Source organism: Geotrypetes seraphini, chromosome 1 (genome assembly GCF_902459505.1).
Source record: "Geotrypetes seraphini chromosome 1, aGeoSer1.1, whole genome shotgun sequence".
Taxonomy (NCBI): domain Eukaryota; kingdom Metazoa; phylum Chordata; class Amphibia; order Gymnophiona; family Dermophiidae; genus Geotrypetes; species Geotrypetes seraphini.
This window is the reverse complement of record NC_047084.1, coordinates 12,209,949-12,223,915: the sequence shown is the minus strand read 5'-3', so window position 1 is coordinate 12,223,915 and position 13,967 is coordinate 12,209,949. Positions and strand designations below refer to the sequence as shown.

Sequence of the window (13,967 nt, the reverse complement as noted above, 5' to 3'; positions counted from 1 at the left end):
CTCTTTTCCTGTCCCTGCCCCATTCCTGCAAGCTCCATCCTCATCTGCACAAGCCTCAAACACTTTAAATCGTAAGTGTTTGAGGCTTGTTTGGTTAAGGCAGAGCTTACAGGAATGGGACAGGGACAGGGACAAAAATCGCAGGGACGGGATGGGGAAATCGAGTTTCTGCGGGGATGGGGAAAATTTTGTCCCCGTGTCATTCTCTAGCGCACAGGTGTCAAAGTTGGTCCTCGAGGGCCGGAATCCAGTCGGGTTTTCAGGATTTCCCCAATGAATATGCATGAGATCTATGTGCATGCACTGCTTTCAATGCATATTCATTGGGGAAATCCTGAAAACCCGACTGGATTACGGCCATCGAGGACGGACTTTGACACTCCTGCTCTAGCGAGAACGGTAAACCTGTTTCCAGCCTGTGAGCAAAAGTAGGTTGGGAAACACATTTGTCAGCATCATCACCTCAATTCTGTAGGTTTCTTTAGGCTCTTTTACACCACCCAACCCCAAAAAAGATCCATATAAAACCAATAGCCAATATTCCCCCTCCTAAGAAAGTCTGAAAACGCATCAATAGCGAAAATCCTATGGACTTGATTGGATAGGGATGCTGAGAAACTAGCATAAAGATATGTAAATAAGGTATCTAATTAACCAGGGGGATGAATACGAGGGGGGAGGAGGGTGCTGAAAAGTTTGCAGCCCAACCAACTTCCTAAATTCCGAGCATTATTTTGCCGCTGTAACTGAAAAGAGTATTATTTCGTTAAGTGCCAACGTGCTGAAACAAAATTCTCCTGTTTTTGACATGGTTTCAGATCATTGACTGAACCGTATTCATGTCTTTTCTTCTTGCTTGGACTGAAAACTTTTCAGCACCCCCCTCGTGTTACCCAAATATAAAGAAAACTAAACGAGTGATACCATGGACTAAGCCAGAGCTACTCAATTCTGGTCCACAATGTTTGACAAGTTTGACAAGTTTATTAGGATTTTATATACCGCCTATCAAGGTTATCTAAGCGGTTTTTACAATCAGGTACTCAAGCATTTTTCCCTCTCTGTCCCGGTGGGCTCACAATCTATCTAACGTACCTGGGGCTATGGAGGATTAAGTGACTTGCCCAGGGTCACAAGGAGCAGCGCGGGGTTTGAACCCACAACCCTAGGGTGCTGAGGCTGTAGATCCAACCACTGCACCACACACTCCTGGCAGGCCAGATTTTCAGGATATCCACAATGAATGTGCACGAGAGAAATTTCTTGCGGAGATCCTGCCTGTGGACCTCGAGGACCAGAATGGAGTAGAACACTAGGGGATGCAACAGAGCCAGGGAACAAACTAATATTTCCAACTCTGGCTGCTTCAAATACTTTTAAACTGCTATTCTTTATGTCTGCTTTGAAGAAAAACATGCTTCTGTGTATGTAAAAGTAAGTTAAACTGTAGTTAAATAGTCATAATGGCATATCTAGTTCAATAATTAAACTGTAATTTCAGTTCCTAGCAATGAACCAATTTAAACAATAAAACGGTGGTTTTATTGACAGAATTATTGCTTTCTGGTTTGGCCTGTAGCAATAAGCAATCTGTAGGGAGTACCAGGCACATATCCATCATAAATCCACACATTATGTGCTTTTTAAACTCAATTTTCTGTCATGAATAGGTCGAGTCATACTCAAGCTGCTGTGGTTGCCAATCCAATGACAAGCAGGGAAACAAAATTAACCCTGCACTGAGCTCTTTCTGAATAATATTACAACACTTGCAGGCCATAAGACAAAACAGTAATTCTTTATACAAGCCATACCTACAAAGAACAGGAGAACAACAACCGGCAATGTGTGTAATTACTGGATTAACAGTGATGCACACAAACCCTCACAGGATGCAAAATGCATTCGGGGAGGCTTCAAGCCAATTAGAGCCAGTTTACAACTCTGATTGACACTCTCTAAACGGTAACGAGCAAACCTAACCAAAATGATTTCACACGCAATTACATTTTTGAGTACCTACATACCTCAACAATACTGCCTGCAAATAAAACTAGCAAGTGGCCTGTTTGGATGGCATTTACATCGTAGCACTCGTTACATTTTTAATGTAATGAGACACATTGAGGTAGACTTGCAGATTTACGTTTGTTAATATTTAGCAGCAGACAAGTCGATGAAGTGCCGAATCAACAGGCTGCCCAACCGCGGAAGACCTATTTACCACTAATACCAGCAGGCCTCTGTGTGATGAAGCATGTAATGTGCAACGCTATGAGTTGTCAGGTCTTAATTATCCAGAAAAAAAATGTGCGCTCCATTATGCAACTCCCACTTCGAATCCATGCCAAGCAGAAAGGTAAAAAAAAAAAAAAAAAAAGTCATAAAGAACAGGAGGAAGCTGGCATTTATAAAAATAAAAATACAAAATCATTTAGCTGTAACTATAGAATTGCTGCAAGGAGGGACAAGTGGACTTAAGTGTTACAAATCTGAATGGTCGTGATTGTTCTTTTGCAAGACAAGTCAGAGAGCTTCCTCTTTTTAAATGAGATGTCACATTACATGCTATGGTCTTGCACAAGGCGTGATGAGCCATACAAACATGCAGAAAGAGGGGATTCTCTTTTTATCATCGGCTCTTTAGATCAACGGTATGAAAACGACAGGAAGAACTGAAGCTACAAAGTGTGCTGAGGAAATTAGCATCAAAATTGAAGTTTACTGGCACCACTTACCTGTCTGTTACGTTCATCCATAATCCTCGTGATCTGAATCTTTTTTCTCCCCATAGTCCCCGTTTTTCTTCTTTCTTGTCCCTGAAATAATGTCTCTATTCTCCTTCTCCTTCCTTTAGCCTCTTCCTTCACAGTCTTTCTCTTCAGCACTTGCACGTTTCAGTTCACAGATCCCTGCATCCGCTCCTGATAAGCACAGAACACAAACTAGAGGTTATAAGAAAACTGGCAGGGTAAAATTTTTTAAAAGTTACTAAATCTACTCCAAAGTCAAACTATTTGGAAATCTGAATTCCTAAGTTAAAATTCTTATAAACGTCAGCCACTCAATTGCAGTTTCACTTTAAGGGACATATTTATGTCCAAACATTCACAGAAAAAACCTGCAAATATAAAACATTTTTCTCAAACATTTAGGGGTCCTTTTACTAACGCATGCTAAATCGGTAAGCGCCTTAGTAAAAGGATCCCTTACTTCTCTGTATGGTATCATGACTATCCATGACAGACACATCAGACAGGTTGACAGACATACGTTAGCAGTTTTTTGGAATTGAATGGTCTATTTACTAAAGTGTGTTAGATGTTGAATGGGGATAAACAGAAAAAAAAAAAAAAAAATCACAAATATTTCCAGATTTTGGGACATTGTATACATTAGCTTCATTAAGGAATTTTTGGTACATGTTAAATAAAGATGTGCTAACCTATAAATTAAGCGCTTAACGCTTGAGAAAATGATTACATAAATCCCCCTTTTACTAAACTGCAGTTTTTAGCGCCCACCATGCCGGTAACAACTCCGATGCTCATAGGAATTCTATGAGCGCCGGAACTATTACCTCCGCGGCTGGCGCTTAAAACCGTGCTACGGTTTTATAAAAAAGGAGGGGGGGGGAGAAATGTGTTAAAGCATTTAATGATAATATCCCCAAATGGGTGTGAAAGCATTAGACAACTGACTGAACTAACTGGTTAATGCTGAGTTGGCACTGGAACACTTAGAACCTCTTTAAACAGAAGGTGGTAAGTGTTCCCACATTATTTTTTTTGCAAGTCCCACAGCCTAATGGAAAGATGAGCATGGGACCTGCAAAGAGTAAAAATTTAAAGAAGCCCTAAATACTGCCGTACTGAGGCTGGGCCTAATGCGTGGGAAAGTCTCATGCTAAAATAAACTAAGACCAGATTCTGAAACCCTTAGTATAAGGGCTTCTAAGGCATATTAAGTCAATTAGGGGAGGAATTCATCAAGGATTGCTACTGCATTAGCACACGCTAAACACTAAAGACACCTATTACAGTTCTATTTAGCATGAACTAATCATTAGTGCCTTTTGATGATTCTCCCTCTTAGTGCATCTTAAATCAATTTAGCATATACTACAGGGTCACTATTCAATGGCTTTACGCTCCTACCTTTGGGCCTCTTTTACAAAGTCACGGTAGCAATGTTGCTATGGTCAAGGCATCAAAGCCCAGAGGAATTCAGTGAATTTACGGTAGCAGCATCGCTACCATGGCTTGATAAAAGGGGCTCTAAGAGTTATGCTCATGAATTGGCATCTTTGAAAATTAGCTTAGATTGAGTGCAAACATCTTTACTCAAAATTTTACTAAACTCAAATTTAAAAGCATAAAAAGTGGGTGACAAGAAGGGCAGCGAAAGAATTTAGGAGGGTGGAGGGGCATAATTGAAAGGGACGTCTAAGTCTGTTTACGTCCATCTCGCAAGTCGTCCAAAGTAAAAAAACAGCTTAAGACACATTTTCGAAAAATACATTCAACTTTTTTTTCATTTCAAAAATCGTCTAATTATGCGTCCTGCCGATCTGATCGGCCAAGCCGCTAAATCGTCTATCTTTATACCACATTTTCGTCCAACTTTCCTTCCAAGTCCAAAACACCTAGAACAAGCCCTGTTGGTCGTGGGAGGGGTCTGCAAAGTGATGGACTGCACACCCAGACATGCCATCTAAATAGTGGGGTACCTTACAGAGCACTGCTGTGAACTTCACAAAAAGGGTGCCATGGCTTCTCCTCCCTACAGCTCCCTTATAGATCATGGTAAGCACCCCAAACCACCTCCAGAATCCCCTAGACCCACTTATCTACCACCCCAATAGCCCTTATGGCTGCAGGAGCCACTTATATGCCAGTAAAAAAGGGTTTTGGGAGTGTATGGGCAGTACACATGTTTAAGTATCAGTGCAGTGATTACAGTGGCTTATGGGCATGGGTCCTCCTCTCCATGAGTCCCTAACCCACCCCCAAGATGACTTAAGCTGCCTCTGTGCTGGACAACTAGGCTTTTCTATGCCAGGCGGCCAGGTGATGGTCTGGAGGCTGAATTTTAAAGATGTGATTAATATTTTTATGGGGGGGGGGTCAGTGATCACTGGGGTAGTGTGTGGGGGTCTCTATTATTTGTGTTCAATGCTTATCTGGTGAATTTAGGTGTGTCTAAGTTCCGTCGATCCCAGGCTGTATAACTTTCGATTATACATGCTGTACAACTAAGTCTAAGCCGGCCCACATCCCGCCCTCGACATGCCTCCCGAAATGCCCCGTTTAGCTTTGGTCGTTCAGCGGCACTATGAAGGCCTAGGTCGTTTAGAAATACGTCCAAAACCCGTTTTTGTATCGACACTTGGACATATTTGAGAAATGTTCGTCCAAGTGCCGACTTAGGCCGGTTTTTGGACGCATTTCTCTTTCGATTATGAGCCCCATAGCATTCATTTTCAGCACCAGGCTCACAAATTAAGTTCATAAATCTAGGCTAAGAAATGGTAGACCGATATGGGAAAGCATGACTTTTAAGCTCTTTTAAATTAAGAAGTATTTTCAGCTGAAAAGTTATGCTCATAAGACGCATTCCAAATTGGTGAAAACTGTTCATGCACTTGTAATTAGCAGGCTCGATTATTGCAATTCATAGTTTTCTGGATTGACAAAAACAAGTCTTAAGAGATTGCAGCCGATTCAGAATACAGCAGCACAATTCATAGTTAATGGCAAGACATTTGCCATGTTGCAGCTATACTGAAAGAATTATACTGGCTTCCTGCCTTTAGCTGGAATATCTAAACTCTTATTTCTGGTCTTTAAAACTTTTCACATGGATGTTCCACAATCTCTTTCTGGAAAGTTGGTTTTTCAAGAATGTTTAAAAGATCTTTATGATCTTCACAGCAACTTCTGTCTTTCAAGACAGTTAAATTGTCATTGACAAGGAATTGGGCCTTACGTGGAACAATCTTTCCAGTGTGGTTAGTTTTTGAAAAGCCCTGAAAGCTTGGATGTTTCAAAACACTTTTGAGAATTCTTCATTGAACCCTTTTCAGTTTATTTTTAGTGTAAACAACTCCCACAAATCATTAAATCAAATCCCTTTCTGTTTCCTTAAATCAAATTAATGTAATTTAGTTTTTCTTGTTTCCTTTCCTTTTATTTATTTTTTTGTAAACCACAGATGCATTAAATATTTGCAGTATATTAAATAAAGGTGAAATGTAAAAATGTGAAATCAAAATAGGGCACACATTTAGGAGGCTAATAGGAGCATAAATTTAGCTCCTTATTTTCTGAATACTGAGCACTCCATTTTTAAAGCATGTTAACAAACCAAACCCCCTCTCTCCCTTTTTACAAAGCCGCACTGCCGAGCAGCGCAAGCTAAATGCCGAGCCGCCCGTTCTATTCCAATGAGTGGCTCAGCATTTAGCTCTTGCTGCTTGGCAGCATGGCTTTGTAAAAGGGGTTGGGGATGAATGCCCACCATTAATATTTCAACTATATTTTAGTGAATATTAAACTGGTTATCACACATTTAAAAATAATTAGTATATAGTAAATACTATTAATGCAGGTTACTTACAGCGTTATGAGAAATATCGACTGTGGCATTTTATTTTAATAGTAGAAAAGGGATGGGACGGGGACAGATAAGAACCCAGACATTAATGCATGCTACTATAATGGACTTAATATACTGCCTTTCTGTGGCGTACAACCAAAGCAGTTTAGATTTATATATGCAGATACTTTCTCTGTCCCTAGTGGGCAGGGACAATGGAGAGTTACAAGGCGAGCTGATAGTGTACAAATGTAACTAGACCTCCATAAGAACATAAGTAGTGCCTCTGCTGGGTCAGACTAGAGGTCCATAATGTCCAGCAGTCCGCTTGCATGGCGGCCCATCAGGTCTAGGACCTGCATATTAATCCTCTATCTATACCCTTCAATCCCCTTTTCCTTCAGGAAAACATCTAATCCTTGCTTGAAACCCAATACCGTACTCTGTCCTACCACGCCCTCTGGAAGCGCATTCCAGGTGTCCATCACCATCTAGTTCAGTGTTTTTCAACCACCGGTCCATGGACCGGTGCCGGTCCACAGAAATTTCCTGCGGGTCCACAGGGCCAGCGCGTGCATCAGGCCCAAAACAGTGTTCTTCAACTGCTGGTCCACGGTGGGATCGATGCCAGCTCCATCTTCCTCACTGATTCAGTGCACAAAGCCTGAACCGGAAGCCTTCTCTCTGACATTGCAACATCAGAGGGAAGGCTTCCAGATGAGGCACGGGACGCCCACAGCTTTGTGAACTGCATCAGTGAGGAAGAGGGAGCCGGCCTGAAGATAATACCGGGGTGGCATAAAATGGCCAGGCGGGAGCAGGCCAAAAGGTAAGGCATAGCATGGAGGGAGACAACAAAGGTATGGGGGAATGATTTTATTTGAATTTAGTGATTGAATTATGTCAATTTTGAGAATTTACATCTGCTGTCAGTGTGCTTTGTGTAGTTTAATTTTGTGGTTAACCATTATGTGTTGTTAAAAAGATTATATTGTGTATCTTTGAAAAATGAATGGAAAAAATAGTGTTACAAATAGTACTATTATGGGGCGGGGTCTGGGGTGGAGATTGGGTAGAGATAGGCAGGGTCTGGCCCACGACTTAGCCCAGTGTTCTTTAACCGCCGGTTCACAGAATAATTATTTTATTTCTGCCGGTCCATAGGTGTAAAAAGGTTGAAAAACACTGCGTCTAGTTGAAGAAGAACTTCCTAGCATTGGTTCTGAATCTGTCTCCTCTTAATTTATCTGAATGCCCTCTCGTTTGTGTAGTCTTCGAAAGTTTGAAGAATCTGTCCCTCTCCACTTTCTCTATGCCCTTCGTGATCTTGTAAGTCTCTATCATGTCCCCTCTAAGCTTCTGCTTTTCCAGGGAAAAGAGCCCCAGTTTTTCCAATCTTTCAGCATAGGAAAGGTTTTCCATACCTTTTATCAATTTTGTCACTCTTTTCTGAACCCTCTCGAGCATCCTCAGAGGTGCAATCAGCTATTTTTACAGTAAGTTACTGTATTAATAATACATGATACTTATAAACTATCCCCCTCTTTTACTAAGGTGCGCTAACCGATTAGCGTGCGCTAAATGCTAACACATCCATAGACTAACATGCACGCATTAGCGTTTAGCGCACACTAATCGGTTAGCACACCTTAGTAAAAGAGGACCTATGGGCTCCTTTTACTAAGGTGCGCTAGCGTTTTTAGCGCACGCAGGATATTACTGCGCGCTATGCTTCTAGAACTAACGCCAGCTCAATGCTGGCGTTAAGGTCTAGCGCATACGGCATTGTAGCACATGCTATTTGGCGCATTAAAGCCAGGGCTGTGGAGTCGGAGTCAAGGAGTTGGAGTAAATTTCGGGTACCTGGAGTCGGAGTCGGAGTCAGAAGTACAAAAAACTGAGGAGTCGGAGTCGGAACATTTATCTACCGATTCCATTTTTGAACTTGGCATACCAATCACGAGCGATTCTTTCAGCTATAGCACCCACTATATACACAGCACAAATGTTGCGAGCAGCTTCTGCGGCCTTAGAACCTTGATTAAAAGCAAAAAGAAGGTGGTGTCGAAAATGCTCATTTCTCTCAACTTGACATTCCATTTTAACGATCTGAAAATTAACCAGTGCTGTGGAGTCGGAGTCGAGGAGTCGGAGTCGGAGGAAATTTCAGATACCTGGAGTCGGAGTCGGAGTCTGAAGTATAAAAAACTGAGGAGTCAGAGTCGGAGTCGGAACATTTATCTACCGACTCCACAGCCCTGGTTAAAGCCCTAGCGCACCTTAGTAAAAGGAGCCCTATGTGTCTGCTTCCTCCCCATTTCAACTACATGCCCACATTACCACAGTTTCTGCTGGGAATGCACACCAACGCAAAGGAGCCACTCAAAGAGCTTGCTCAACGTTGGGGGTGCTCAAGCACCCACAGAGCTGGCTCCTATGCGCCAACGGCAAAACTTCACTGCAATTTAGTAAACCAGCACTTAAATGATTTTGAACATCAACTTTTGAGGTGAAAAGGAAAAGCATCCTAAATCAAGACGGCTAGTGAACCTTTCTGTACCCTGGGCATTTAATTCATTTCCCCCAGGAAGAAAAAGCAATCCTTTTGTTTTGACAGCAGTACAGTAATGTCTTTTGTTACGCAAACAGATCAGACCATGAGTAAAGAACGAAGTGAAAAGCCCCATCAGGTTAAATATACATTTTTGCAGCCTGATCCGGCAAAACAAATCTTCCACAATAGATACCACAAGCATTAACTGGAAAAAAAAAAAATAAAAGTTTGCAACATCTTTTGCTTTGTCTCTTCATGGCCCTTATTCTGCACAAAAAAAAAAAAAAAAATTAAAAAATCTTGTAGGATGTATCCGTCTTGCAGAGGAGTTATGAAGCCACAGTCTGCTAAACAGAAACATTTTAAACACCACTGGATATTGAGCTTATAATTCAAGCTCTTCTCCAGGGGACACGTATGGAAAACAGCTTACTATGACAATTATGTATCAGATTGTATAACAGAATGGTTAAGAAAGAAATATAACACCTCGCTTATCAGGATCCCACCCTCATACAGATCACTACACACGTCAGGGGCGGTTAATGCTAGATGCCCTGCTTCATGATCTTCCTTTTAAATGATTAGGAAAAGCAAGCTTGTCCTGGAGAAGAAAACAAACGCTTTGCTTGCAGGAAAATCTAAGCCAAGATTTCCAAGTCGGTGATGCACAAAATCTATTTTTTTTTTTTAAGGATTATATACTGAGAGGCTATTAATGTCTGTTTTAAAAGATGTAATTATAGAGTTGAAAGATTTGTTCTTGTACTAAGCTGTTAAGAATTTTATATTTGTATTTATCCTGGGCATTCCATCTTTTTATTTATTTTTAAAAAAAAAATTATATCCCGCTACATCCACAATTCAGAGCGGGTTACATAAAAACATATATTATATTATCTGCATTGAGCTGTATTGCATTGCATTCTCTGACATTTTGGAATGCAAACCCCCACACCCTGTACGTCACCCTTGTGTGAAAAATATCAAGAGTGTTGGTGATAAAACAAACAACGGAATAAAAGAAAAGTTTTAATTGACAAGCTGGTTCGGCAACATTATTGCTGTTAGGAAACATCCTTTCTGCGCACAAATTCTACAATTTCATTGCATGGACTGGGGGGGTACAAGATTTTAGAAATAACATTTGCAGAGCAAATGTGCTAGCTAAAATTTGATTCTAGACTCCAAAATTGTCCCTTTTTTTCTTCTGTGATCTAAGTAAGACATGCATGAAATATATGACAGCACAAATGCTCATTATAGAAGGATGCCACGCGCTTTTTAATAATTTTCCTCAAAAATAAAACAAAATAGTGCTGCCATATCTTTGTTATTTATACTTCTATGCTTGCCTAGGTACCACAGGCAAATTTCAATGTGCAAACTTTACTGACAAGGAGAAAAATAACACAAAGAAAGTGGAAAGTCTTTTCCTAATGATTAGCACATGTTATCTGCAGCAGGACCCTTAGGATTAAACGGATTCGGTGGCAAATAACAGGTGCTAATCTTCAGTAAAAGACCCCCTATATGTTCAACCCTTAATCCTAAAAGAAAATTGGTCTCGTATTTGATAGCATACAAAGGTCTTACATTTTCACACATATACTGTAACTGACTTCTTCTCTGTGACCTTACCTTGGATATAAGCACCAAAATAGAAAAGTAATTCCCAAGCCCATACAGAATCTAAACGTGCCTTTTCAATCACCGTAATCCTACATAGAAATCCATAGCAATGTCTTTCCTTTCCAGTGAAGCCCCTGAAACCACAGACAGGCTCCGCCCAATAACCGGCCCAGCTCTGATTCGGTAGAAAGTGTAAGGGCAGGCTGGACGGTTTATACAAGCTGTGACAGGGGTTAGCAGGGAGTTAAGTAGCCCTGTAAGTTGTGATTCTAAAGCAGAGCAAAAAGAGGTTTAAAAAAAAAAAAAAAATCTGCCTCAAAAATGCAAGCAGTACGGCAATTCCCTCCCACCTGCTTTTTATGTGCAGCACTCTACTGTCATCTTTCACAGATCTACAGTTTTGAAGCCAACTTATAAGTACACTGTTTGCAGGGTACTGCGTGCAAAGTATTCTCTCCAAGCCCTGCACAGCGCCCACAGCCTGTCCAGGCAGTGCACTTAAACCTTTAAAAGAACCTTTTCGAATAAGACAAAATGAATCAGTGACACTTATTTCTTAAAGAAGCACATTAATGAATTTAAGGAGTCCTTTCAGTAAGGTGTGCTAACGGATTTAGCGCGCACTAAAAGCTAAGGCGCCCATAGAATATAATGGATGCCTTAGCATTTAGTGCACCTTAATAAAAGGACCCCTAAGAACATAAGAATAGCTGCTGCTGGGTCAGACCAGTGGTCCATCGTGCCCAACGACGGCCCTCAGGTCAAAGACCAGCGCCCTGAGACTAGCCCTACCTGCGTGTGTTCCAGTTCAGCAGGATCTTCTCTAACTTTGTCTTGAATCCTCGGAGGGTATTTTCTCCTATGACAGACTCCGGAAGAGCGTTCCAGTTTTCTACCACTCTCAGAGTGAAGAAGAACTTCCTTACGTTCGTACGGAATCTATCCCCTTTCAATTTTAGAGAGTTCCCGCTTGTTCTCCCTACCCTGGAGAGGGTGAATAACCTGTCCTTATCTACTAAGTCTATTCCCTTCAGTACCTTCAATGTTTTGATCATATCCCCTCTCAATCGCCTCTGTTCGAGGGAGAAGAGGCCGAGTTTCTCTAATCTTTCGCTTTACGGCAACTCCTCCAGCCCCTTAACCCTCTTAGTCACTCTTCTCTGGACCCTTTCAAGTAGGACCGTGTCTTTCTTCATGCACGGCGACCTAGTTTGAAGTTGGCGACGTGATCTACTGTAGATATGTTGTTTTACCACAGGTCCCATTTTATGCAGTGAGACCTAGTTACCAATAACTGCAGTGAAGAGCAACATTTTTAAACACATTTTGGGAGGATGTTCTCAATATGGGCTACTGTCAAGTCGGGTTATTTTATCGCTATTTGGGTGGATTTTAGCACAGGGTCCCATTTTATGTAATGAGACCTGTGGTAAAATAACCCACCTTGATAACTTCCCTCTTAAATGTTCCCTTTCTCATTCCTGGTTTTAGTTCATTCCTGAAGAGGTACTAACGTCTTAAAGGTCCCGAAAGGGCTTCCTAATGAACTGCTCTCATTATTACACTTAATTAAGCCCCTCCCCCTTTTATCAAGCTGCGCTAGAGGTTTTTAGCGCAGGCTGGCAAGGTAAGTGCTCCAATGCTCATAGGAATTCTATGAGAGTTAGAGCATTTACCACACCAGTTTGTGCTAAAAACCTCTAGCGCTGCTTGAAAAAAGGGGCCCTAAGTCAGGGTACTGCTGTGTTGATTCTAAACAAAATCTCAGACAGGAATTACCAAGCTACCCTGTTTCCCCGAAAATAAGACCTAGCATGATTTTTAAAGATGCTCCTAATATAAACCCTATCCCCAAAATAAGCCCTAGTTAAGATTGACTCCCAAATAACTTCCCCCCTCCCCTGAATGTCCCCGACACTCCATGACTCCATCCTTGCCCAATTCACTGAAAAAATTGGATTCGTCAATTCAGCAACCCCCACCCCAGGTGAGACCTGACATACCTCCACACTCCGAGGCCTCCTAAAGCAGCGGCGGTAGCAGCGTTCTGAACGGGCTATTTTGCTGCCTTTCCCACCGGGGTCTTCCCTCTGCCGCATCATTGATGACTGTTTTTAGAGACCTCGGAGGTGCAGTATGTCAGTCTCAAGGTGGGAAGGTCGGTGGGGTACTGCTGCACAGGGGGATGGGAGGGAGGGATAGAAAGATGCTGCACAAGGAGGGGGAAGGAAAAATGAAAGAGGAAGAATTGCAGTGGAGGAGAGGAAGGGAAAGATGATTGTTGTACATGAAAAAAATCTAAGACATCCCCCCAAAATAAGCCCTATATATTCATTTTTTTTAACCCAAAATTAATATGACACTTGTCTTATTTTCGGGGAAACACGGTATCTATACTGAGAGAAAGAGAGCTATAGATAACAGTATATGAGTAACTGAAAGATGATTTTAAAAGGTAACGTAAAGACACTTAAAAGAAAAGGTACATGACTTTAAAACAAGCCCCTCCCCCAATAACACCCAATAAAAAATGTGAAAATACATTAAGACCAAAAATATTATAAAATGAAAACGCATGTTTCCTTGTACACCTTTTCCCTAGTAGCTCAATGCAAGTTGCATTCAGGTTCTGTTAAGTGCAGAAGAGTCAATGACAGATTCAAGAGCCAAACAGTTACTCTGAAGAATTTTGTTAATATTCCAGCTTTAGATATGCTGAAAGTTTCCAGATATAAAATCAGAAAACACTCTGCTTCCTTCTCAGTGGAAACTACAGTAAACTAGGACACAAGAATGCCTGATAAACTACAATAAGGCTGGGAGATTCCGACTAGAATATTGTTTTATTTTATTTTTTTTAACTTCTTAGTTATTTTTTTAAATATCAGGAAGAAGTGAAATGTGAATCCTTAAAATGTACTTTTCTAATTGGCCAGAAAAATTCACATCCAAACTAAAAACAGGAATGCAAATTTTTGGGTTTTCTTTTTCTTTTGTTTTCTGTTGGTAACTAGGGAGCTCTTTTGCTAAAGTTAGGTGCTTACATCGGCGTGCCTAGCTGATCTAGGCAACTAACTTACCCCCCTTTTAAAAAGCCGTGGTAGAGGTTTCTATCGTGGCCTGGAGCACTAAATGCTCCAACGCTGCTCTGACACTAATAGAATTCTATGAGAGTCGGAGCAGC

The 13,967-nt window shown here is 41.2% G+C and overlaps 1 protein-coding gene across 12 annotated transcripts in view; it reads right to left on the bottom strand.

The window, feature by feature from the left end:
* The window catches only part of MEF2C (myocyte enhancer factor 2C), a 498,913-nt gene that overhangs the window by 308,250 nt on the left and 176,696 nt on the right, over positions 1 to 13,967 (bottom strand). For all 12 annotated transcript variants that reach the window (XM_033921515.1, XM_033920672.1, XM_033921247.1 and 9 more), the window contains one exon: positions 2,739 to 2,924. In XM_033921515.1, the coding sequence (XP_033777406.1) occupies positions 2,739 to 2,792 (54 nt within the window). In that variant the 5' untranslated portion in view covers positions 2,793 to 2,924. The remainder of the gene's footprint in view (positions 1 to 2,738; positions 2,925 to 13,967) is intronic.